Source organism: Patagioenas fasciata, chromosome 4 (genome assembly GCF_037038585.1).
Source record: "Patagioenas fasciata isolate bPatFas1 chromosome 4, bPatFas1.hap1, whole genome shotgun sequence".
NCBI lineage: Eukaryota > Metazoa > Chordata > Aves > Columbiformes > Columbidae > Patagioenas > Patagioenas fasciata.
The window spans coordinates 32,155,223-32,182,893 of record NC_092523.1 but is presented as its reverse complement, the minus strand read 5'-3'; the positions used below and the strand labels follow the sequence as shown (position 1 = coordinate 32,182,893).

The window sequence follows — 27,671 nt, the reverse complement described above, 5'->3', positions numbered from 1 at the left end:
AGAGAAGAATAATCTTTACAAAAATTATCTTGCTTAATGAGCCTTTTCCGAACAATGACATAACAGCATAAATAATGTACAGCTAAGAAGGTAATATCCTAAGTTGTGAATGCAGATAATCATAATTAAAATACTGGAAAATTTCTCTGAAGCTTTTTCATAGCATAGCATTAAAGGAATTTAACAAAACCTATGTATAATTTAAATTTCCTTGTAAAATATTTTCTAAGTAATTGCATGCTTGTACTACAAAGCCTCAAAATAATGTAAGAATAAGTGAAATTTCATAATCTGTGATAAAGGAAAAAAATAGAGGGCTATGATTATTAGATAAGCTTTCGTACCCCATATTAGGAGATACTAGACTACTATGTAAAGCCTCAAATCTTAGACTTCTTGCACAGCAGTAAATTCATAAGCTTACAGACAGCAGGTACTTACTGTCCAAAACTTGATAAAATACTGTAAATCCGTTGCAGCAATGAAAAGGCAATACAGTAGAGAGTAAGCCAAGAAGAGAAGAAAAAATTTGTAATTGGAGAATCCTACACAGTTGTTCACCCTGACAAAAAAAAAAAAAAAAGTAAAAATAAAAATATAATGTGAAGATTTGCTTTAATCTAATTTAGAATGAAACATATTTACTCTAAAAAAGTTAATATCAGCATGTAAACAAGTTTTGCTTCCTATCTGTGAACGTCTCAAGCTACTCAAATGTATTTAGCTTCAACTCCCAAATCAGTGTAGAAATTCTAACTTTAGCATCTGGAAGTGCAGAACAAGTTATTGCAACAATTCTCTTCTTTAGGGAGAGAGTGATGGTAATCAGAATAGGGCTAAATCTTAAAATTCAAAATAAACTTCCACTGTATACTACTGTTATCCATCCTCGGGGTGGTTAGTTTTGTTTGTTTGATGTTTTTACAGAACATGCCACCTTGGCTAAACATTAAAATTAGCATTGCCACTGAAACATGTAGCAGTAGCTAAGCATTAGTATTAACTACAATTAAGATGGACTCACAGGAGATTGTTCTAATTAACAAAAATCCCAGAAGATATGTTTCTAAGATCATCATGATTCTAATTACAAAGTGAATTTACAATTCTCCACAGTGAAGTGTCTTCTTCATTCAATACATCAAAGTTAGCCATTTCACGATAAATTGCAACGTTTCTATGAAAACCCTACTTTACGTTCATAGTATTTCTTTTATGACAGTTTTTAATTTATGACACTATTTAGTGAGAAAATAAATAGAAAGTGAAATGTTATTCATCAGAGAGGAAATTTCTTGAATCAAAGACAGATTTCCTTCTCATTGTTCTTTTGCGCTGCTGCATACCATACACACATTAAACCAAACTTTCATAAATTATCCTGCTCCCCTCAGTTTTGACAAAGCCCCAGACTGAGGAGTTCTAACTAGAAGAGAATAGTTCATCAAGATTAAAAGAGAAAGTAAACACCAACATTTTGTAATTGTACAAGTTAAACATGTAGTATCAAATCATATCACCCAAGAATGTTGGTTGGGTTTGAAGTCTAACATTTTGAGGAAAAGTAAAACTGGCAACAACGTACCAACAACTGGCTAAATAATAGTGTGCTATTGCAGTCAAACATCCATACAGAAGAACATCCCAGGTTAACAATTTGGTTACAGATAACATTTAAAAAAATAAAAAAGAACTAAAGGTGATGCAACTCAGTTAACTAAAAGCATTACAGAATTAAGGAGAATCTAAATTATTTTTTGATAACCCAAAAGACAAAGAAGAGATGTTTCAAACAATTCCTAAGGTCTTTCTAATGCACCTTGTTAATATTAGAGTTGCTATATTTTGGGTGAAGCGCCAAGCCATAACATTCCTGCCTGCAGCTCTACCAACAGTGTGAGTAGCAGGAGCACTAGCACAGAAATTACTAACGCTTTTATTTCTGCATCACTTAAACCTGTTAGAGTAGTTACCAGGCAATTAACATTAAATATTTCCATTTATCAGAGCACTTCCATTATTGCAGGAGTGATAGCCAAAATAAAGCCTCCCAAAAAGCAGAAGACAGCTGACCTGGGGCTAGGACGTGACTACCATCTTACTACCTCTGCCTTCCAAATGCTCTTACTTTTCCCAGGGTATTTTTACCTGTCTTGTCTCCAGAAATCTTTCTCCTTGCAAAACATTAAAATAGCAATTCCCTTTACTGTTTGCCTGCTTTCCCTAAGCATCACATGGGTTCTTTCTTCATTCTTCGCCACCCAACTTGCTTCCACCAAGACGAAAGGCAAATTGGGACCTAATGATGTTTTTAGGGAGGCTAAAACTCACCCATTATACTGATTTGCACCCTTACTTTTGTAGGTAAAATAGACATGGGATATTTCCTGAAGAACCCTTGAATACAGGTCTTTAAAGGAAACTATAATGTGTGTTCAGCATCTCTGCAATATTTCAAAACTCTCTTGTTGCTTTCAGGTAGATAATATTTTCAGGGTGGACATCCACTCAGCTTAGGAAAAATAAAGCAAGACAATACCTCTTTTTCTAGCACATTTCTGTTACTTGGAGTACAAAAGGAACGAACAATCCTCCAACAAGAAGTGTTACATGTCTTGCAAGTACCTTCTCCACTTTTTCTTTTTGCACCAGTTGCTTATTAGATGAAAAACAACGAGCAGTGTAAATACTCTCTCAAACTGGGTATGTTATGATTTTTGGACATGAAGAGTGTGCAAACAGGTAAAACAAGCAACTGCTACTGAGAGGAAAATTGAGTTTATTTTTCTAATGGTCTATCCCCTAGTGAAATACCACTTCACTGCTCCTTTATACAACACATTAGTGTTCCACTTATGATTTGTTGTTTGATGCAATGGAATTTTATTCTGAAATTGAAGTTTACATTAAGGACATTTTCATGTACTATCCTAAGGCAGGATAACTCAAAAAAATCCCAAACAGACAATAAAGCTTATGAGAGACATGTATAATACTGAATAATGACAGTAATATTGAGACTTTTCATTGATATTTTGTCAGAAAGAGCCTGACAGCTATTTTTCTTATGTCTTTCTAAAAGACAGCTTTAAGAAGGCTGAAAAAAGAAAACAGCCTTTTTTTCTTACAAGAAATTTGTTCATTATTCAACAATCTTATCCGTATTCGTTTTTTTATAACAAGTGCACTACTAACACTAAACATGACCAAGTTTCACATGCTGATCGATATCCCTACAGCAAAAAAAGATGTAGAAACTAACTCTACACTATATTGTTAGGATTTCTTTCAACTGTATCTAGCATACAAAGTAAGGGGGAATTGTTAAATCATCCTGCATTATATCAGAGGCTGTAGTCAGGACCAAGACGAACAGGAGGAGCCCAGCACCCCTTCCTCCCCCAGGACAGAGTCCCCTCTGCCCAGGAGTTTGATTTAAGAAGGTCAAACCAGCTGCTTAGAACATCTTCCATTCAGTTCATCCCATGCAGGAAATTCTTCGCTGACCAGTTTCATGCAGTGAAGAACTGCCATCTATCACTCAATCCTCTTAACTTGGACCTTACTAAACAATTATCTTCAATCATTTCTGTGAGGTACGTGCCAAACTCACATAAAATTAATTACATGTCCTGCCTACCCATTGGTTTCACGGGCTGCTGAGAAAAGACAGGGAAACAAAACTGCTATGCAGGCTCACACAGCAGCAAAAGGAGGAAGGGTGGGAGGGAGAGGGAGAGAAAAAATGAAAGAAAAAATGGAACAAAACAAAGAACTCATAAAAGAGCTAACTTGCTGTTTTCAGCAAGCCCACTCAAGCTCCACTAAGGGGAACAAGGCGCAGTCCTTCCCCTTTGTTTTTTAACCTAGGGTAATATTTCATCATTCAGTGCAACTAAGCCACAATGATACTCAAAGTCCGTAAAGAAAACAGACAATTCTTAAAAGTAGTTTTCTTATTGACCAGAAGTTTACTTCATCCTAACTGTTAAAATATGGAGTTATCTAACTCAAAAGGTCTAAGAAAACTCATGTATGAACTTCTTCCCATATCTCACAACTAGGAAAAGAGGACATACAGTAAGTAACTCCAACTGTCCTCCAAGATTAGTAACTTCATATAAGCATCTAGCTCTAGAATAGTGAAGCATCACCTTCGTAACAGGCTCCTCAAGAGTTTATTTTACCAAATCAGAAGTAAGAAAAGAAAGCAGATAGTACACTCACCATGGGCAATGATGATCCATTTTCAAAATGCATCTTAAAAAAACAGAATTCCAAGCATTACAAAAGGCAAAAGAAAAAACAAGTCAGAAGTAGAGTTACGTGTCAGATTTAAATCACTTGCATACAGATTAAGAATTGCCCATATGTACTATTGGTTACCTAATCCATTTATTAAAGATGCCTATTTAAATTCACATAAGATAATTTACCTACAAGTAAACCGTACGCAACCCAATCCCAAAACAACTGTTATTTCATGAACTTAGTGATAAAACGCTACCTACAACTTCAGTTTTAGGATTTGGTCCTCAATCTGAATAGGTTTTTCAACTATTGTTTATTCTCTGATAGAGACTTAGAAACTGAGATAATTCAATTATTATATACTTAATAGGCAACCAAATATATTTCAAAGTATATACACATGAGGTTTTTAAGAACTTACCTTGTATGAAAAAATTCTAAACATTTTTTGCAATAAATTGCTCTCCATTAATAAAACATTCAAAAGAAAATCAGTTATAATTGAAGCCAGTGAATTTTGAGAAGAAGATGATTAAGGTATTCTGCAAAATACATTAGCTAAGGGCATTCTTCAAATTTCACTCATATCTCATAGGATATCACAGGTCACCCTTTTTACCTGCCCTGCTCAGACATAAGACTGTTCCCATTTTACATGGCAACTACTTTCCCATGCAACACAATCAAGATCCTCTTTCTGCCTCAACTCAGTTACTCTTTCAGTGCCTCTGCTGTTTTCCTGGACAAAATGGAAAGTCTTCTCTCCCTCACAACCATGTTGGAAGGTCTGATGCATTATCAGCTGAAGAGTATTTGGAACAGCCTTAAAGCTAAGAATAAACCCATGTTTGAGGACGCATCTTCTCTTAAAGTTCGAAATGTAAGCCACTGGGGGCAAGAGTGGAGAAACACATAGACATCCAAGCTAACTGGAGAAAGGTTAGAGAGAGGGATGGCTAAAGGAAAGATTAAATTAGAAAGCAATTAGACTTCTAGGGAATATGGAGGTGAACTTCCTTTTGTGTTAGATAAACAAAATCTTATTTTACAGCTTCAGTTAGAAATGAGGGATGCTTGGTTGTTTCTTTCTTTAAACACAAATAACCTGCAGGTTATCCAGTGCAAAAAAAGATATTAAGTTTATTACCTCAGATAAGATGGAAGTGACATCACAATGAGCTTAAGATGGGTAGTGACCTTTCTCAGATTCTAACAAAAGCAGCAATTTTTTGTTCATCAACTATTTTTGGTTACATTCTTATGGAAAGTTCTTCCTTAATAATAATAATTCTAACCATTATGTATAGGAAGTGTTAGACCACATAATCCACATTGGCATCAAGAAAGCCATCAAATGAATTAGAGTAAGTTACAGACTTCCTTCCAACCTCGTATTCTATGATTCCTTAGAAATAAATAAACAAAACCAAACTAAACCTAAAAAAAAATCTAAGGGAAAAAACCTTATCTGCCAAAATATTAAACCTGAAAAAACTATGCATCAAAAAATAAAAGCTTTTGTGATAAGAAAAAAAAAATCCCTTTATTCAGAAAACCATGTATTTAAAATATTTTCTTACTTGTCGCATACAGAGCAGTGATGGCAACGATCTGGTTTTACAAGGTGGCATCTGTCACAGTATCTGATTGCTAAAGAAAAAAGTTCTAAGATTATATCTCAACGTACAGTTACACATTTTGATTCTGAAGTCTTATCAGAAGTAAATACTGGAAGCTCAGTCCAGCAAAACCCCCAGAAAAGCGTTTCAGCATGATCAGAAGCAGTTACAGAATACTGAAACACTCTTTATGTACTTGCAATGCTGAATTTAGCAGAGTGAACCCAAAAAGCTCAGTTTTTGCAATCTCTGCTATTCATGCTGATCAGGGTTTTTTCTTCCAAACACTTCAGCTCTGCAAAACAACCAACGAACCAACAAAACCCTCACTAGACTGGAAAACCTTTAAAGACTGTTCAACAATACAGCTATTTTAAGCTATTATTCTAACAGATTTAATTTACTGTATGAGATTATCTCTTGCATTTGCTTGCCTAGCCAGCATTCACAAACTTGCAATATCATTACATTAACTCTTAGTTTGGAAAAACTTTTGTTCTTGAAACTGAACAACCAACAACTAAAACAGTAATGGTTTCTTACTGTGATCTAGCTAGCTATACATGACATGCAGAAAGTGATTAATTTGTTATTATGTTATTTTTTTAACTTACAAAAGGAGAAGTGAAGTTTATGCAATTAAAGACTGCTACAGCTTCCTCTGCATCTTTTTTGTATTACAAGGTATTTGTTAAATTCACTTTGCAAACATTTAGCAAGGTATTGCCAATCTACTTTAAAAACATAAATTGTACACAGCAATCACTTTCCAATGATCTTTTCACTGAGTAAGAGTAGCTGCATAAAGCTACACAAAAGTTAAGTCCTAGCCCCACTTTTTTATTTTCTGAAGTATGAAAAGTAGTTCTTCCCAGCAACTCAAACCCTTGTTTTGCTTTTTTGTTTGTTTTTTGTTTTTTTTTTTTTTAATGAGTTTAGGTAGCCAAGTATATCAAGACACCTGCCTTCGGTGGTCTCCTGAACACCTATTTACCTCCAGACATTGTCCGTGTGTAGATAGGAAGATCCTTGGCTGCCCGTCTTAAGACTTCTTGTTGGGATTCACCTCTAGGCTCCCTCTCTAGAGATTCCTTGTCTGAATATGATAGATGGAACTGGAATAATTTTAAAAATCAAAGATATCTTTTAGCAAATTTCAAGTTAAAGAAATACCTGTAGAGATGTAAAGAGGAACATTCATTACACAACGACGGATTACCAGCATGTGCAAGGTATTACAACAAATAACTCAGTGTTCCTAAGGCCACTAATTTAGTTTATGGCAATTGACGACATAATTAATAATATTTCTGATTTGGTATTGATGCAATGCTGAATGCTTCCAGAAGTAATAAATGACACTTTTCAAGAGGAGGATCAAGAGCCTTGAAAAGTGAGTTAGTTTACTTCTGTAATACTAAATATTAGCTGTCAATATAAGCTAGGGATGTCAGTCTTTAACTGAAATACAGTACTAGTAATAGCAGAAAAAAATAGCTTTATTTCTTTATTTCTCTTCTGGTGTCTGGCATTTTCCCTTCTATTCTTTGCCACTGAAGAGTCACTGTTTTCTTCACGCAGGTGTTAGGATGTATTTTTACTTCAGAGACTGGCTGAGGGAAGGAAGAGCTGGGTGTCCTGTATGACATAAAAACCATGTTGTAACATCTTCCTGTATGAAAGGACAACTTCTGTCCCTGCCCAAATGGCAATGACAAATATTGCTCTAGACGGAGCTGAGAGGGGAAAAATAACTGAGAGAGAAGCATGGTATACACTATTTCCAAATTTCTTATCAAGTCCTCTGTAACACAGCAACATAGTCAGCTTTGTTGTTTCTAGAAATGGGCAGATGCCAAAGTCTTTGGTGAAACAAAAGAGAAACAGGACACAAAATCACCTCTGAAAAGAAGTCCACACGTGGCAGGAGGAGTGGCTGTCTCTAACCTGCACCACAAACAGAAGCCTTCTGCATAGCACTTACGTCTACAGAAACACTAGTCATAATAATAATAATTTTTTTCCTAAATGAAAGTGATGCATGTAAAACTAAGACAGCAGTCAGAAACATACAGTTAGGAGCCTATTCTCACCTCCATAGAGAAGGCACCACTCTACTTCCCTGACCAGGTTCCCCATCTTCTAGCAGAAGCTGGAGGTTCACTGTTCAGCATGATTTTCTCAGGTCACATCTCATTTTTTCCCAAGCAAGAATGCACTCTTGCTAACAATGGAACTGATTTATATGGGGATACCCAGGATTTCTCACCACAGAAACTTGTTTCAGAATAGTTTTTTTCAATGCTTCCCGTATGACATACATAGAGCTATTGCTCCATCATTTTGTATTGGTTCTTGGAGTAGTCCTAAGTCTACACCACCTTCCTGCCTAGGAAATCATAATCTCTCCCACTTTGATGCAATGCTTGTATATAGCTGGTGCACACAGGCACAGAACAGCACACGTTACAGGGAAGTCTCTCAAACTCTGTTCAAGAGAAAATGCAGCCAGAAGACTCCTTCACCGCAGATCCTCAACTACAACAGTCCTCTTCTACCACTGAGGGAAGTTCCTAACTCACAAGCTCTCACAAGAGAGAAGAAAACCTTCTATGCAAAAGCTCTACAAAGCATACAGGGTAGTACACTACTGCTTGAGTTTGAAGTGTTTCTCTGGACATATAATTTCCAATATGGGAGGGCTGGGGATAGCACTTTGAACTTCAGAAGAAAAATGTCAGATCAGAAATATTTTAAATTCCAAGCCACAGTAATGGAACTTCAGTGCTTTTCATACGTGTAAAAAGGTAAAATAAGCTTAAAAAGAAATATAGAGGCAGTGTGGCCTGCACCAGCTGCAGTATTAATGAGAACAAAACACAAAAGCTGTATTTGTTTTTCAATCTTCCAATGAGTACTTGTGTTAGTTGATAAGTCAAGTTCAGTTTAGTTCGAAAGACATCCTTTTACATTTATACACTTCATCCTAGAAACTGGAAGCCAAGCAATAACTTCACATTACAAACTATCCTAATTAAATTTTAAAAATACTTCTCTAGTAGATCAGGAAAACGATACGAAACAACAAGAGATGTCACTGCCAGCAACATTGTGTAAATTCAAAGAACACAGGAACACCACATGTTGCTTTCTATTACACAGCTTTAATACTCTGAATATTTCATTTGAGGTTCTCCAGTAGCATTGTATGGTGGCTTTAGAACGCCACTATAATTACTAAGGATTTGTCCAAATGTTTTTAGAGTCTTTTATTGGCATCAGCCCAGTGATTTGAAAACCCTTCTAATTACCACTACAGTCACCATACACATGCATATATTTTGCTATGTAATTACCAAATGAAGTAGTTTCTTAATTTGTTTCCCTCCTCTCCACCCCAAATTCAAGGAAGATGCCAAATACTTTGAATGATCTGCTTGTTTCCACAATTACATATATTATTAGTGAATTAAAACCTCTGCACAACAGACAGTAGAAATCACAAGCTATTTATTTTGTGTTGGCATTATAGTTATAGGAGCTACAGTTATGAGTCCATTCTGAAGGAAGTATTGGCTTTGTGAATATTTCAAACTCCAAAGCAGCCATAGCATGATTCCTCGTGATCTTGGAAGCTGTGTGACATAGCAGCTGCTAAGGACTTTGGGGTTTCTCTACAGAAACTGGATGGAAGAGGCCAAAAGCTTGTTCTGGTTGTACCAAGCTGCACGGGGAAGAATTCCATCAAGACTATGACAGTTTCTTCTTTTTTTAATGTTAAAAAGAATGTGAAATTAAAATACAAATAATACTGAACTACAAGCTATTATTCTGAGGCGACATCATGTTGAATATGGTTTTGTATCTTAATATTCTCCAAGACAATTGGATCCTTCTTCTTTAACATTTATGTACTAGACGGTTTTAAGATTTGGTGTACATATTTACCTGAGACCTCTCTTCCCATGCAGCTGTTCTACACTAGCTCTGTTCCCACTCAGTCAGCCGTGGCTTCCTACCATCAGCTTACCTGATTATGTGTTCACATCACAACCAAATTCCTTCATACCAAAACAGATGGGCAAGAAGCTTTAAGTTAGAGGACAACAGACAGATGCTGACAGGCAATGTAAGTCTTTAACACATGAAAATAATTTTTTTTTCCCATATAAAAGTATGCTTTAAGCTGCTAGTTCAAATAACTCGTATTTGTCAAGTGGAGAGGCTTTTTCTTTTTAACATCATCAACATTAGGTAAACTTTCAAATCTACTAAAACAATTTGAAAACTCAAGAGCTGGTGTAATTTTTTTGTCTTGTTCATTACACTGCTTGCAATCTGACTCCTATTCAGAAGCTGTAACTGCCATCTGTATTTTTCTACACAGAGTAAAACTACATGTCTAAGTTATTCAAATACTACAAAATCAGGCGTTTGACTAGGCTGTTTCAGAAACAAGAGTTAATTTATCTTACTTCTTTTGAAGGGTTCATTGGTAGCGTAAAGATTGTTTTCCAATATGACCAGATGAACAGCACGAAAAATATGTGGTACGCAACCAGGCATACAACTAAAATAAAAAAGGAACAGAATTAATACAAACAGGCCAGTGATATCATAGTTCTTACAAACAGATGCCGTACGTATCACAGATAGTTAGTCTAGCAAATGTAAAATACATTGGCTCTGCAACAAAAATATTGCACAGCAACTTTACATGAGACAAATATGGAATGAACAGGGAAAGTCATGATACAGGCTACATACATTACAGAAATCTGAGGGGAATGGTTAATAGCCTATTGCAGCCCCATAACTATCAAGCAAGCACTCTCCCTTCATGCATCTGTTAAATCCTATTTAACTGCTGTGTCCCTGGTTTTCAGCTTTATAAACCATGTAGGGACACTGCTAGCCATACACACAAATTCCAAACCCCCAGTTTCCCCCTGAAAATGAAGTGTAACTGCCTGAACAACAGCTACAGTGCGGAGACTCTCTGAGTGGATAAGCATATGATACCTGAGCAGTAACCATAACCAATTCATTTGTTTTGCTAGATTTTCAGGAGGGAGGACAGCAGCATGTTTTTTTTAAAACCTGCATGTTCTTTAAATCCAAATGTTAATTCACTACTTTGTATTCCTCACAGCCAGTGGTTTAAGATTTTTTTAACAGACACCAGTCAGCTGAATTATTTTTCTAGAATACTGAAGGTAATATTGACTTTTCCAGAGAGCGTGCCATGGCTGGATAAGTGTTTCCATTTAAAAGCCCTCGCTGTACTAAGCAATTCACGACAGTAAGTAGTAAATCCAAAACTTGTATCCCCTGATTAATATGCTCTAATGCACAACAAAGTGTATTTCCATGGATTTTTCTTCCTCAGGCAGAGAAGCTGCAAAAAAAGGACAGCTAGGACAGCAACAGTGAAAAACATTATTTCCCTGCTGTACAGATGAACTCTGATCATAGAGAGCTCAAGGTTATATGGAAGCTATATGGTCAAATAGTCTTTATACAGTTTCTATAAACTCATAAGATCATCGAAAAAATTGTAAAGGGAAACTTGTGTACTTTCACTACACAATCTGAAATATTGTCCTCGTATCTTTAGTCTCACTAGGCAGTTAAAAAAACCCAATAATCTTTAGTCTCACTAGGCAGTTAAAAAAAAACAATAAACAAAAGCTAACAAAAGCTAACAAAATCTGAAAAGCAGCACTGTACAAAGCTTTTGGGATGACAAGAGAAAAGAGCCACATGCCATGTCCATAAACTGAAAAAAAAATCTCATCAGTATAGTGACAGAACTGGACTCGACATCAAGCACAATATCCCAGCTTACTCTAAATTACCATCTTGTTATTGCACAAGCATCTGGCAGGAATGCTCTGCATTTTCATCAGAACATTTCTATCAACCCTAAAAAATCCCTATTTACTCCAGCAAAATGATTCTTTTTTTAAACAACAGTATATTCATAGCATAAAGTGAGCAGAAGGTAGGGCAAGTTACATCAGTTCTGTACACTATTTGTTTACTAATCTGCATCTATATTTTATTGTTGTGAGAATAACAGTAACTGATTGGTAAGAAAACACCTGTTTCATGCATTAAAAAAAGACTACGGGAAGAAGACAAAAATTTAGCCTAATGACATTATCCCATGTTTCTCCTTTAAAAAGTCTGCATAAGACTTAAGCTCTTCTTTGCTTTTGCACCTCAGTTCTACCAATCCAGCCCAGGTCCCAACCGGTCTCTTCTGCCAGGTGACCTACCCAGCAGTGTCCCTGCCCTACAATGGAGAGCCTGAGCCACCCACATGCTCCACTGGATCTGCGAGTGTTGAGGGTCCAACAAAAGAACCTCAGTTTCCTTGAGACAGAAAAATAAGAGCTGTCTGCAGCTCCCAGGGCAGAAATCCTTCTATTTCACACTTAAAAAACCGATCAACACAAACAAACAAAAAACCCACTACAAAACAAAACCACAAACAAAAATCAGTCAATCAAAAAAACACAAAAACCCCATGCCAAATACCCCAAAACCTAAAACCCCCAAAGCAATGGTTTGAAGGCAACCCATTTACAAATAGCTAGCATAGCTAGAGTTGCCTGAAGATATGCAGCAACCTGTAATAGGGCTGAGCCACATTTGCCCAGTTTCCACCCCTGAAAACACTTAGGGCAGAAATACAGCCAGGGTAAATACCTTCTGACTGGCTGAAGCTCACCAGGGCTTTGAGCAGCTAAAAATAAGGAAATTTAATGTCCCCAGTGCATTTTGCTGATAATTCTGATTTGCTTTGTGAGCAAAGCCTAACACCACACTGGTCTCCCCAGATACATACTATGGAGTGGCAATAAACTGGAATTATTTCAAAGTTTTCAGGTGCTGAAGTTTGCAGATACACTTATTCACGCATATGGGGGGAAGAGGAAAGATCACTGAACTGAAAAAAGTTTTCCAAGGATATGTTTCTTGACTGGCACACACTTTCTGAAGTGAGGAAGTCTCAAATGACTTAGTAAAACCTACTGGAATTACACAAATGTAAAAAGCAAACAGCTTGGCTCCTAATCACCACCCCTTCCTCCGAAAGCTCTGCAGCCCCACGCTTTACACTTCCATGTTGCGCTGTGTATTAAAATAGCATCTGGAAAAGCAATCTAAACATGCTACAGCCTCGGGGTAGGAAGTCTAATGACAGCTAATCAGGCAGTTTTATTCTCTTCTGAAAAGGTTATGTATCTGAAGGATTCTGTTTCTTCAAAGTCACCGGCTAAAATTAAACTGCAGAAAAAAAATCATCTCCCATTTAAGTATGTTGCACTCCGCATAAACACCTTGCTCATCTTTAGAGTTCCTGGTTTTACAAGAGCTTTCCTTGTTATGAATAATTTTTTTTTAAAAGAGAATATAAGGATTATTCTAAATGACACTTCGGAAAGCCAGTAAGTAAAAAGTTCTAATTTTTCTCATTTCTATTCAGAATGGCTAAAGCAATATACAGAAACAGTAAGAAAATAAAAAGAGCTGAAGAACACAAAAAATACATTTACTTAAAATAGGTTAGATCTGTATCTCAATTTTACTAGTAAACTACTATATTGCTCTGATACATGAATTCCACTTATAAAGTGCTAATGAAAATCTTACCTTTTTCTCCAATATTTGTCATTGTCACTGAAAAATGAGAAAAAAAGAGGGAAGAGTAAAAATTATGTTTAAATAGCAAGTTATGAAACCGAATATTTTAAAGTTTCATTTTTCAATTGAAGAGGGAAGAGTAATTATCAAAGAACACAAGTTTAAGGCCACACACTATCAAGCTTTTATGCTGTTTACATTCATCACAAGAATAGGTAGACAATGCTAATTGCTTGTAAGTTTTGTTGGCTCCCATTCCCAGGCTCAGCTCCTGAGAACGCACATCTCCATCTATCTGAAGTTGCCCAAGTTTGACCCAAGAAAGCCATGTCTGAAGAACAGTTATTTCTTTAACTGTGGTTGTACAGGTTTTACTGTTTATATATGTTCTGTTCTTGAGGTGGAGGTGTCAGACTTCGAAACTGGTTTTGCCACCAATACTCAATGATACCTCAGATCTCAGATAAAAGTTGCATTTCCTTTAAGAAATTGCCTATGGATTACAGGATTTGGGGATAGTGAGAGAGTGAGAATGGCACAGGTATGTCAGGCATGGAACGGAGTACACAGGTATCAGTCACCACATTTATGAAAGAGAATAAATCTTCTTACACCCAGATTCCACTCTCAGTCATATTATTAAAAACAAACAAACAAAAACCAAACCCACAACAGTTATCGCAGAGAGAGAACAGAAACTTGATCATATTATTGAAAAAAATAACTCTTCCCTTTCCATCCAAACCACTCCAGCACACATTTATCCATCCCAGTTTAGCAGGCTACAAACTGAAATACGCTGGCATCTACAATTGCAAGCAAGAGAACAGTGGCTATATAGATGTCTCATCTACTCATTTTCCTAACAAAAAAGGCTCCACAAAGCTGCTCTCCAAAGAGCAAGCACAAGGCAACTCCTATTGAAAGGCCAACCAACCATGTCATCCTACTTTGGCATATTAAACCTAGGCTTGATGAGAAGAGTAAATGTGACTATTTAAATCTATCTTGCACAATTCAGGGATCTACTGTGGGACCAGTGCTGCTGGGACCTTGGCTAATGCTCTGGAAGCATGAACATTCATCAGGTTTACAGATGACAACATGCTGGCGACACCAGCTGGTATGCTCATGTACGGGACTGCCATCCAGAGAGAGCCAGACAGGCTGGAGGAACAGGCCCACCAGGACCTCCAGGGAGTAGCAGCTGGGCTCTTCATAATGGTGCAGCGTGGGAGGACAAGAGTCATAGGAATAAGCTGAAAGGAGAAGATTGGATTTGATACAAGGAAAAACTTTTCCACCATGAGAACAGTCCACCAGTGGACCAAGTTGCTCACACAGGTTTCACAGTCTCCATCTCTGGAGTTTTTCAAGACTCAAACTGACAAAATCCTGAACAAGCTGGCTTGATCTGACAGCTAACACTGCTTTGATGAGCAGGTTGGACTAGAGGAGCTGAGGTCCCCTCAAACATGAATCATAGGTCTACTAAAATGGATATTTGACTATAGCTCTACCAAAATGGGCATCTATTTTACTGGAGGGAAAACAGTAAATAAGCACAAAAAAATCAGAAAGACATCACAGAAGTTGCACAAGCAAACTCTATTCTGTCCTCAGTTTTCCACTTCACCTAAGAAAAATCTTTAGAGCTTGATAAACTAAATATTCATCTAGAAACTGCAGGAACATGCACACACATTTCACTCTGAGGACCACAGATGTTGCAGTAAAACAACGCACAAAAACTGTAAAATTGTAAGTAAACAGTCATTCACCAGAAACAAGCAAAAGACATCTTTGGAGTCAATGTGCAATGTAAAAGCGCTGGAGCTCTCAAATTAGGACAAACCAGTCACTGCTCAGATTCTGTTTTTCTTTCTCTACTTGGTATGGTCAGAAGGTTATGCAGAAATTTTGCCAGTCTTCTTGGAATGACTGCTCTCTGCTAATTAAAAAGCCGTAGCCAAGCATACATTGCAGAATCACCAGTTTCAAAATTGTATCTACTTAACCAACCTTTCACAATGATTTGTGGCATTTTCCTCTCCTAACAAGGGAATGGCACAGAGCACTGCTGTGAAAGCAGCTGTCATCTTTTTTTCCCCCTTAACCTTGGATAAAACGTATTAATTAATGTGTTTTAGACTTATTTTCTGCCCAACAATAACTAATCCACATATCTGTGAGGGACCAACACCACTAATAAATTCAAATTTAATAATTTCTACCTGACTGCAAGCTTACACCTTTTCAAAGTTTCTGCCCACTACCCAGATGAAATGTCCTCTTCAGAGTCTGCACCTGCTCGGTGGACAATCTTTTCAACTCTAGTGGTATCTAGCTTAGAAGCCAAATCTTCCTGACAGTCAGGAGCTGCACACCACAAAGGCTACAACATGAGTGCCCAAAGACATCCAGTTAATGCCATTAGGGTGAGAATGAGCTTTTCGGATACATCTCATCATTTTAACCTCTTTTACCACCTGACCATAACTCAGAATTATTTCACATCCTCCCAAGCTGCAACCATGATAAGAGACCAAAGCAGAAGAGGTCAGGCTGAAGAGGGATGCCAGATCTTCAATCTTACCATGATTTTCTCCACAATTACTGCAACTGGTGTTTAGGAGGAGACTGGCTGTGCTGCTTGACAAACATCCCCTCACACAGTGACAGAGAGGAATATGCAAGATATCCAATAACCTGCAGCTTTTCCCAAAGTGAAGTATGACTCCTGCATATACCCTTCTAAATCACCTTTCATGATGGCTCCCTGAAGGGGGTATAATACGTGGGAAAGTAACAGACAGGCACCTGTAGGACCACAGAGGTTATAAAGCGGTTTTTGTTTGGTTGGTTTGGTTTGGTTTGTTGTTGGTTTGGGGCTTTTGTTTGGTTTTGTTTGTTTTGTTTCATTTTCACAAATGTAGCAGAATTGACTCACAGAAAAAAAAAATAGCCCTTGCAAATCAAACTCTCTCTTAAACTTTTCTTAAAGGTTAAACTCACTGTATTTGTAGCATGGCTTCTTAGGGTAACCACTTGTAAGTCTAAAATCACACCATATAAGTGCATGGAAAGTAATTTTCTGGCAAGAAAAAAACCTTTCATTTTGGATTTGATTAAATAAATGTTTGCTATTTTTTCCCACCTTCTGAACAGCACATGGGATATATTTATTTAAACCAAATTTTATATTTTTCAGTAGATACAGTGACATAGCATTGCTATGTTATTCAATAGTATTTGATCACATAGTCTTCTGTTAATCACCTGTAACGGTCTTTCTGGCAATTTTCTCATTTCTCTTCCAAGGGTTTATATTCACTGCTGGTAGTGCACAGAAAAGTAGGTCAGACTGTGCAGCCTGTCATTAATAAACATCAGCTTAAATGCTGCAAATTCACTTACCAGTAGTCAAACAGCACACAAATAATAAAAGTAAAAAGTACTTCTGTCTACAATGACTAAAATAACCACCAAGGACACACCAATCCCAACCGTTAAGCAATTTCTACAATCTGGGAGGAAACAGGGTAAAACCCTTTGAGAGAGGAATGGAATGATAGCTTATGTATATTTAGAGATAGAGAAAATTATAAAACCATGACCTGTCTTCAAGAAGTCATTAAAAAGTTACAGCTCTGCTCGCCTGAGATACTGCAGGGGCCAATTTCATTAAGAACCAGCCTTCCACTGCTGAAGTGTCAGGATGCCATTTACAGTTCCGTTCCAGCAGACTATCACATAATTAGAGCCTCTCAGTTTCATCAGGCAGCTTGCAGACGGTGCTCATCAGAGCTCAGGATCAGGCTGGGACATATATGGGACTTCGGCCAATGCAGATGCCCATTTCCTGAGCCAGCAACATCGTTCCCCACTTTCCTTGAGCCACAAGCAGCCAGAAGCAGGGACTGCACATTCAAGTAGTCAGTGCTGCTGAACAGCCTGTGCTTGCAAAAAACAACTGGGATTGAGGACAGAAAGTTGTGTTACAGAAGACAAGAAAAAGTCTAGGGTGAAGAGGACACCCAGAGAAGCCTGGGGAATTCATCCCACACTTGCTGGTAGTCTTCCTCACGGGGAGAAAGTCATGCAGCATTAGGAATGCTGCCTTGGCAGGCAAAGAGGCACCATAGTGTCTCAAAATTGCCTGCTAGAACTCCACCACCAAATTAGTCTGCTAGGAAGAGAATCACATAGCCAGGCACCTTGCACTGGGTCAGACCTTAATTCAGTGATAGAAATGGATTTCCCATTTCTTGAACTACGTCTCATTTTCTCTAGAAATCTTTATTCTCACTCACCCATGGAAAAATTAAGTCAGCATCCATCTCCATGTAGCCACAGACATGGCAAGACACACTGCTACCAAAAACCCCAAATTATTTTGGAAGATAAAATGAATCTAAAAAAACTGCATTGTTTTTCTAACATTAAATTTTGCATGACCTCTAAACCCAAAATCAAAGTTCCTGAACAGTAAATGTAATGACTAGATAAAAGACTGGAGAAAGCAATTAATTTTTAAAGCTTTGATGGAAGTGGATATACAAAATCTTGCTTCCATATTTTATGTACATTTTTAAAATATTTAAAACTCCGAAATGGGAAAATAAGACACATCTGATTCAGAGACTCTGCAGCCACATCTATAAATAGCAGTTCCTCTCAAACTTTTATACAATTTAACACCTTGGATCTGATTCACAAAACTAAGTACGTATTTTATCTTTATAGCATACTTGAAACTGTAAAACACTGATCTATAGATGCAGTTTAACTCAGCTCTCTGCACATATAAAAGTGTTTTATAGGTGTGACAAGTGTTCTATCCTTGTCTGCAGTAGTCCTTTAGAAAAAAAAAAATCAGTACTTGCAATAAAAACTACCTCTTGGCTAGACAGAGCAATGATTTGCATTGATTCACAGTGACAAGGTGCAGACTTGGACACCACCACTGCCCTTCATGACAAAAGTAACAGAAATAATTATTTCTGGGAGATTTGAGGTTGGCATAAATAGTTGTCAATAACTCATACATTCGGATTTGACAGTATTTGTGAAAGTGTCAGTAAGTTCATTTTCACCTCTAATGCTGTGTCATTCAAACTACATCAACACCTACCCAGCAGCAAGCTGCTATTCGATACCTTTTTAGTAAGGTCACAAAACCACTGCTTTTGAATGGAGTATGCCCAAGACTTGATCTGATTTTCATCTTTACAAACTTCCTGTTTAATTTCCAAGCCACAGAGACTACCTGAAGAGTGAAGACTACTTCTAGAGAAGTTGTATGACCAGATCCTTTTTAGCAAAGAAAGAGTACACCCTGACAAGTACATCTATTCAAGCTGTTATCTATCAAGCAGTGTTAAATCTTTAACTGAAAAGACAATCTCATATAATAATTTTATCTTCACCATAGACCTTAGGTTTTCAACTTAAACCCATGATTTAAATTTCAAGGCATAAATCCCATAGCCAGTAGACTAGACACTACATGAGAGACAACCAGTCACAATTAACGAAGACTTCAGTTCCGCTTCAGAAGTGGAGAACGGCAGCTGTCTTTGAAAATCTGAGAAAGAAATCAAATGACATTTTTAAAAACACCCAGGAGTTGTGCTGGCTAAAACTCAGAAGCCTATTTTACTTCAGCTGCCAGTTGTGAAACTTTTCTAAAAGTACCCAGGGATTTGAGATGATAAAAAAGGTGGTGTTTGCAAAACACGGTATAAAAATACAAATACGCATTTGAACAAAATCCTTTGCTGCCTTAGCACCGCAATTACAGGCAGGGTGTTTAACCTGTGTTTGACAATAGCCAACTGCAGAGTTACAATGCACTTGTATTTCTATAGCTCAATGTAAGCTGCAATTACAAGACATGAGCAGTAAGTACCATAAATCCTTTGATCCACTTGGAGAACATACTGAGCAAAGAGCTCAAATCCAGTTGACCAAATCTTGAGTCCCACAATTTTTTTTCTTTTCTTTTTTTTTTTTTTTTGTCTGTCAGCTTCCATCTCCATATTTTCTGCTGCTTCTGATCCCCTGATCACACTGTGCCATGCCTCCAGGGCACTCATTAATTCTCCCTCTAAACCGTGATGAATGAAGCACCTTTTATCCTGCTATAATTCCATTCCACTGATGTTACACAGAGTCAAAAACCTGAATTCAGCACTAACCAATATGGTCCTCCAGTAAAAATCTTTCACGATCATTAACATCTTTAGCAGCTGGGTGTCACTTCATGTTTTTCTGTTCCACACTGAAGGTAGGGGCAGAAAGATCCCAGTCACATATTTTACTCCAAAACCAAAGATGTAGCTTATGAGCTCTCCTGAGTGTATTGGGAATGTCTTCTTGTCCCTCTTTTCAGCTATGCTGAAGTCACTCTCCCAAACCAGTCAAATCACTCAGCAGGTAGGAGTATTTTCTCACTTTCCCCTCACTCAAATAGTCAGGAAACACTTATTGCTTATTTCTGTTTCACAGCAAATATATTTCCCTTCTTCAAAATTATAAATTCAAGCTGCATTTTCAGACAGGACTCCCTGACCAAGCACATTATCCTTAGAATTAAAATCAGTGACACGCAAAAACAGATCAAAACAGAACATACACAAGCAATTTGTATTTTTCAGATAGTCCTTTCACCAGCATAGTTGATATTGTCACTAAAAACATGCCACAGCACTGTTAAATTTTCACATTTTCCTTCTTACGTGCAACTCCAAATCACAAACCAGTAGGAAAACAAAACAAAAACCAAAAGGATCTCAACGTCCCACTTTGCCAAGAACATATTTGACAAACAACTGTCACAAACAGTGCAAATAACTACTGGTTCTGCCTTACTCAAAGCATGAAGTGGGTAACTACTCTAAGTCCCAAATATTTCTGCTAACCTAGATTAGAGATACACATAAGAAGAAAGATATAAGAAAAAAAAATTCTTTCATATGCAGAGTTTACAGAATCCGGTATGTATTTTCAGAGTACAGGAGGATGTAGGGGCCAGGGGAAGGAATTCCAATTGCACTTCATGTTGTTGTTGTTCCATATATCGTAGGTTGACATTTCAGCAGCCTCAGGTATCAAAGTTCAATGTACTCATTGTACATCGCCTGTATTTCCTCATCATTTTAGAGGAAGAACAATAAATCTGTAACTGTCAAGTTTTCATAAACACACTTGATTTTTTTTAAGGGAAAGAATACTTAAAGGCCCATTAATTTTAAACATAAAGGAAACTATTTGGGGAGAAAAGACAACTGCTACTGCCAGAGAGGGGCCATGAGATGACAATACTGGCAAAATGAAGAGAATGGAACTGGATTAGAGAGAAGCAATTTTTAGTCAGGTATTTTAAAACCAATTCTTTTACATATTTACGTCCAGCATTCTATTACCAGCAGGAAGAAGATAACAATTTGTTAGTGTTCAATACCTTTGTCCTTTTCCTTAAAGGTTAAAGCAGCATGAGCACTTAACTGAATCAACTAATTAAAAAAAACAGTCAGAATTCTAGACATGGTAATAGTACAGTTAAAAGTTGCAGATTCTTTTTTCCGTTTCTAAAACTTTTTGTGTTGTTTCTAAAATGCTACTCAATACTGTAACTACTCAGCTTTAGGGCTGAAAGGGATCACCTCAGTAGGTTTTTTCTTTTTTTTTTTTTTTTAAATGTAATGTCTCTCCTACAACATTCAGTTGAAATTGCAAAAGACATTCAAAATACTACATTTGCAACACTTACTCATTGTTGAAAGCTCAAAGAAACCACTTACATTTCAACTATGCAAAGTCCTTGCTAAGTCCTACTGCACAATGGTTAACGTTCTTTCCTGTACGTTGTCATTAGCATCAATGACAGTAAGCTGCAATAAAATCAGCAGCTATATATGTCCTCGTTAGCAGTCAGTGCTGCAGGAATGAAAGATGCATTGAGCAGACAGGCTGGCTTCAAAGCGCTAAAACACTTACAGGCTATTCCTGCCGTTGGCTTTCATTCTCAGAGTTGTTAGCTATTCCTTCTGTTGTTTACACTAAATATTCATTAATAAGACAAGACATAAGTTTATTTTATCTTAGTTTGCCAAAAACGAGGGAAAACATCCAGGCAAAGATAAAACAGGGAATTAGCGGAAGTCAGAGACAACTATTATGCTGAATTCGAAAACTGGTGAACCAGGCAGAATGGAGAAGGGGAGAAAAGGCAGGGAACAAAAAAAAAAATCACCTTTGTCCATAGAAAGGAATTCAGTAAAAGATGTTTTAGCAGAGCCCCGGGATTCCCTCTTCCTCCCCTCCCATTGCAGGCCTTTCGCTTTACATGGTTATCAAGGAATTATGGTACCATAGTTTATAGCTTGAAGCAAGTTTCAAGCGTGCCGTTTCCTTAAGAGGAATTTGCTTTCAGGCAAGCTAAAACCCAATCTTCTCTGTTAGATCGAATCATACAGAAGAAAAAATACAGCAGATCACTCAAACACTGTTGTCTGAATCAAGGCTACTGTACTGTGTCAGCATCACGGGGCTGTGTACACTGGACAGATTTTAACTAGAGGGTCACTGTCCCCTGAATGTCCTTGCCTTCCTCAGGTCAGCTTACAACCTCCCAGACAATTCGCTTCCTTGTGCTGGAGGCAGACACTTCAGTCCTCTCTTCAGAGCAACTCAAGTCCCACTTCCTAGTTGAAGAGCAGCATTTAACACTAGCAGATCTGAACATTGTTGGTGAAAAAAAGATGTAAAAAGTCTACCTCCAATAAAGGAACCACACCAAGTGCTGGTTATCTCCCTCCAAAACAGATGTGGCTAGGCCTGGCAATCATTTTCTGCTTAATGTCTCAGCTGCTCAGCCAAGCATCTGTAGGACACAAATTTTATCAGAGTCTTCTGTTAAAAAAAAAAAAAAAATCCAAAATTAGGTACCAGACTGCTGAGATTTTCAACATGAACAGCTGAAGTCTGGCAAAGTTAAGTAGGTATATAAATGCACTCAGCTTGAGTTGGGTGTTTTCCCCTCATCACTGTTCCTTAGACACTGAATGACCAACAGTCACTATGAATCTCAGCCACGGTTGAGGGGAAAGGGAAGACAACAGCTACTTTGTATTCCTTTGTGACATTATTATAAAACTGTTTATGAAACATCAGTATGCTATACATTACCCTCTAAAATTCAAAGATTAGATTGTTTGCTACAGGATATACCACAACAGAAACTGAAAATGATTCAAGGGAGCTTAGCAAGTTCGTCATTTAAGAAATCCTTCTGAGTCAACTACTCATATTCACACAATCACTCAAATCACACACAGATCTCCAATACGTGATTAATTTTTTGCCTCACGCTAAGCGAGAGCCAAGGAGCACAGTCAGGATGATTTCCCAGTGACTTGTGGGCTGCTGATGCCAAAGAAGGATCAAGAAGTTGTGACAGTTGGACATCTTCTAGATGACTGAAAAGTGGTGCTGGGACCCTCTGGTATTTTCTGCTACCCATTCCTGTTTCCATCTTAGCTGACAGAAGACCCTGTATATATGTATGTATATATTTGTGTGCTGTCACGCAGCGGAAGGGAAAGGACAGGTAACTTTGCTTACGCCACCTGCACAGAGAACCTCCGGTTCCCACGTTCAGGGCTGGAGTGTCACATGCTCCGCACCCCACGGAGGAAAACACCCGTGACAAGCCTGGTGCGATCGGCTCCCTCCTCGCATGGAAGTGGAAAACACGCGTGACCAGGCGGCGGGAGGAACAAGGCAGCGCGGAGGCCCAGCTCGACTCCGGCCGTCCCGGGTGGGGGGCCGGGCTGCTGGTGGGGTTCGCTCCCCCAGGCTTCAGCCCGCCCAGCCCAGCCGGTCGCCGGCCGCATGCGGTGTCGCAGCCCCGGCCCGCGGGCGCGGCGGCCAGGGGTGGTCCCAGCGCTGATAAACAACACACGCCGCCGCCACCGCCCCTCGCCCCGCCAGCCCCGTCCCGGCAGGAGCGGGCGGTGGGAGCCCGGCTGCTCCCGGCCCCGTCCCACGGGAGCCCGTCGCGCCCCCCGCCCGCCGCGGCGGCACTCACGCAGGCAGAGCTGGGTGACATAGGCGTAGTAGGACCAGCAGAGGATGCTGGAGATGAAGAGCACTGGCACCCAGTAGAGCAGCCGCTGGCAGCGCCGCCGCACGCCCCCCCAAGCGCCTGGCGCCCCGGCTGGTGGCGGCGGCGGCGGTGCCGCCATCTTCCCGCACCGCATCCCGGCCGCTCGCTCCGGGGGCCCGCGCCCCGGCCGTGCTCCCCGCCGGAGCCCGCCCCGGCCCCTCCCTCCCGCGCTGACAGGGCTCTCCGGCGCGGCAGGGCCGGCCGGGCCGCTCCTCCCACCGCCCGCCGCTCCCCCCCGGGGCAGGGCAGGGCAGGGCAGGGGGGAAGGGCCGGCCGAGGGGCCACAGCGTCCCCTCGGGGACCGGCTGGCTCCGGACGCCCCGGGCCTGGCGGGGAGGGAAACGGTCAGCTGGCCCCTGTGGGCGAGAGCGGGAAGCACTCCCTTGAAGCTTGGGGCCGGGCCCCGGGGCAGCTCAGCTCGTTAGAAAATGAGTTACGTGCCTCGGGCACCCGGCAGGTGCGGGAGCCTTTGGGCGCTACGTGGCCATCTGTTCCCGCTGAACTCCCGGTGCTCAGCGCATCTTTTCCGCCTCTGGAGCAGGGATGGAGACACCTTGGGAATACTTTAAAACACTTGGTTAAGAAAAGCGCTGCTCTGTGTGCAAATAACGTTTCAGAATGACACATAACGAACAAGAAGCGTGCAAGAGGCTGTGGGAGGTCTCGGTGGCTGGCCCTGCCCATGGCGGGTGTTTGGCCAAACGAAGGTATCCGAGGGTTGTGCTGACTCACTTTCCTGATGAGGCTTCGCGTTACAGCCATCGTAACCAAACGCTTGTGGAATGGCATAGTAAACCCAGACTGTGCTGCAGTAGGTGCACCCAAATTGTTGCTGAATTATCCTTCCAGAATTAGAAATGCAGAGCATGGCCCACAGTATTCCTGCAATCTGCTATAGTCTCTCACAGCATTGGCAGCACTGTAGGTAGGGAAGAGCTGGCTGATTAAAATGTGTTAGGGCTTGGAAAAAAGGCTTGTATAAGGTTACACGTAATCACAACCTGGAAGGTGTACAACTGCCATAGATGAAGAAACAGGCTGTGAAAGAGAAAAAATGAATAGAGAAAATATGACAACAACAATAGTAGGTGTACTGCCAGGTTCCAGAGTACAAAACAGAGTTGCTAGCGTGTTTATTGAAGACCCAGAAAAAGAAGTTGACTGTATGGCTGCAGTGTTTTCACATAATGCAAAATTACGTGCCCTTCATTACGGTAAGATGGGGCCAAGGAATTCCAGTTAGCCACGATGAACCATGTGAATGAGCAATACAGAATGATGTGTTGAGAGGAATATTACATATCCCATGGCAGTAAATGATCTTTGCCTATTCAAGAAAAAGACTCATATATCACTGTGAATGGCTCAGTGAAACCGTCTCCACAACTTATAGTCGTTATAGAAGAGAAATGAACAAAATATGATACCATTGAAAGGCTGGAATGTAATAACTTAAGAAAAGCTTTTGTGTGATGGGGAATTAAATATTATACATTAAAAAAGTAGAGATATAGTGAATGTTATGGAAAAACTAGATTTGCTATTCCTACATACTGTACTTCACAGAACAAGAGGAAAGGGACCAAAGCCGACATAACCAATAAGACAATTTTATTTTACCTGTAGTTAATTATGCAAATTATCACTGAAGCAAACATCTTAATAGAACATTTAAAGGATTTGACTTCAGTATGTTTAATGAAAACATCCATTGTTATTCTTTACAGAATTTAGAAGGAACAAAACTACTACCACTTGAAGGTGTACCCCATGCTTTACTGGCAAAAATTAAAAGAAATGAAGGCAATTTAATGAATTTGATAGAAATACCTGACAGTGACCTCTCTCAGGTACAAAGGATAACACATCTCATGTGTTGTGTGTTCCCAGGGACACGTGGCTGTTCCATGAGACATTAGCAGCTGAACACTTAAGGGTGAATTAGTTTTTGCATCGTACCGGGGGCTATGAAAAGCTTTCTCCTATAAACCATTTCAAAATGCTGCATGTGATACTGGGCTTATTAACAGTGACACATGCCAGGGAAACATGGTAAATAGTAGAGAAGACTTTTTAGCACAGTAATTAATTCCTTGAAATAATAGTTATTATGTAAAATTATGTATATAGAGAGGTGGCAGTTCACCAGAGATGTGGGAATGAAAAAATGATGTGTTACAAAGTCCTGAAATTATATCATAGTGTTTCTGGTCAGAAGCTTTTTATTACCCCTCAAAGAAATGGGCTTGTATAGTCCAGCTTTCAAATTTTTCCATGGCCACTAGCACCCTCTTCTCACTGCTCAGATTTCTCAATAATCAGAATTTTCTTATTTAGTATGCTAATAATTACATTAATGATAATTATTATAACACAGTCTTTACCAGAGCTCCAGAATTATGGTCATTCTTGTTCAAAATTAGGCCATTTAGTGAAATAAACAGGCAAACCTCACTTTAATTTAGTTAGGACAGAAAAGCCAGGCTTGACTAGCACTCCAAATTATCTTGGAGTATCCTTTGGTCAGAGAACTGTGAAGAATCCCTGTGTCCTGCCCTTGTAGGTTCTCCCCATGGATGTGGCCTCTCTCTACTCTTCTTCACACCCACAGTTCCTTTCTGTTCTCTCCACAACTCTCATCACTCTCCAGATGGGTCATGAGAGACCCTTTCTTCCATGCCTTTCCTCCTTCCTCTGTGGTACAACCTGCAGATTTTTTTTTTTTGCAGAGCAACTCAAGAATGAGCATATCCAAAGGAGCATTGCATTGTAGCAGAAGTAAATCCTGGGATAATCTAAACCATAGGTATTCATGGACACATTTCCCAAATGACTGTACTCAGGCAGCCTCTCTCTACAACAGGAGAGTTTAGTTGGGGCAGTTTTTTCATGCTTGTATTTATTAAACATTCACAAGAAAATAGTAGTGGAAACAAAGGTAAATTACAGGCTTCTTGTCAGGAGCTGGGTCAAAGGTAGCTGGGGTTTGAGGAGGAGGCTGGAGTGTGTGGCAAATTGAAACAAAACGTTCTTGTCGTAAGTGGTACCACTCAGTTCTTCCCCTCAGGCAAGGTATATGCAAGGTATTGCTGGTGGATTTTTCTTTTTTAAAAGTGTCTTTTCTGGAATACATTTCTTACATTACTGTATCTGACTATTTTCTGTCTCAGATTGTGCAACCTAGGTAGTGTAAAGGGCAGTTACAAGAAGGGGCTGCCACCTGCAGCTCCAGGACTGTGTGTCCTCCTGTCCAGCTGCTGCAGCCCAGCGCGGGGACCTGATGTCTCCATTCCAGGCTGGTGGATGTGGCTGCTGCTTTCCACCATCAACCAGCATCAGTTTCAATATCACCTACATGTAGGACTTGCACAAGTACTGACAGCCAAGTTCCCTTCTCTCCTTTGGCTGTCAGGGCTTGGTGCTTGCTGCATTTTGACAAGGACCTTGTCCAGCTCATCTTGCTGAAACAAACATCCTCTTGTTCCACATACCCTGACCGGTCAGTCTGTCTGAGCAGGTTGCTCCCTGCTGTTGTCTCTGTGAGCCTTGTTCAGTGGTTCAGTTTGTGCCTCTTTATGTTTGATTTCCCCCCTTCTCCTTATTATCCCGCTTGACAAGGTCCTTGATCAGATGATGCTAACAAAGCAGACACTCCCTCCTTCCAGATGCCATGACAGGTAGATTCCAGCCGGGTTCAGATACAGAAGGGGAGAGCACAAACAGTGCCTCTTTCTAAAGGAAGTCATCTTGGTACCCTAGCATGCAGTCCTAATTAAAAACTACTCCTGGGCAAGTCCAGGGGGCTCTGCTTTGTTGAGTCATCTTTAGGTAGAGAACTATGCTGTGGTTCTAATTGCTGACATTACGAGTTTTTTGACATTTAATTTACAACCAGATCATGCTGCCTGCCTACAATGCTTACTGTATATGGACAGCTGTTAACAGCATTTTGGTGCATTTAAGAAGGAAGAAACTGT

At 39.4% G+C, this 27,671-nt stretch overlaps 1 protein-coding gene across 2 annotated transcripts in view; it reads right to left on the bottom strand.

The window, feature by feature from the left end:
- ZDHHC2 (zinc finger DHHC-type palmitoyltransferase 2) overlaps positions 1 to 23,827 on the bottom strand; it is a 35,388-nt gene extending 11,561 nt beyond the window's left edge. Inside the window, exons 1-7 of one of the 2 annotated variants that reach the window (XM_065837779.2) lie at positions 23,617 to 23,827; positions 13,533 to 13,559; positions 10,346 to 10,440; positions 6,865 to 6,985; positions 5,832 to 5,901; positions 4,228 to 4,260; positions 442 to 562 (exon numbers count right to left, since the gene is read on the bottom strand). In XM_065837779.2, the coding sequence (XP_065693851.1) occupies positions 442 to 562; positions 4,228 to 4,260; positions 5,832 to 5,901; positions 6,865 to 6,985; positions 10,346 to 10,440; positions 13,533 to 13,559; positions 23,617 to 23,788 (639 nt within the window). In that variant the 5' untranslated portion in view covers positions 23,789 to 23,827. Of the gene's footprint in view, positions 1 to 441; positions 563 to 4,227; positions 4,261 to 5,831; positions 5,902 to 6,864; positions 6,986 to 10,345; positions 10,441 to 13,532; positions 13,560 to 22,303; positions 22,542 to 23,616 lie in introns of those variants that run through there. The other variant, XM_065837780.2, reaches the window with a different exon arrangement.
- Positions 23,828 to 27,671: the final 3,844 nt, after the last annotated feature.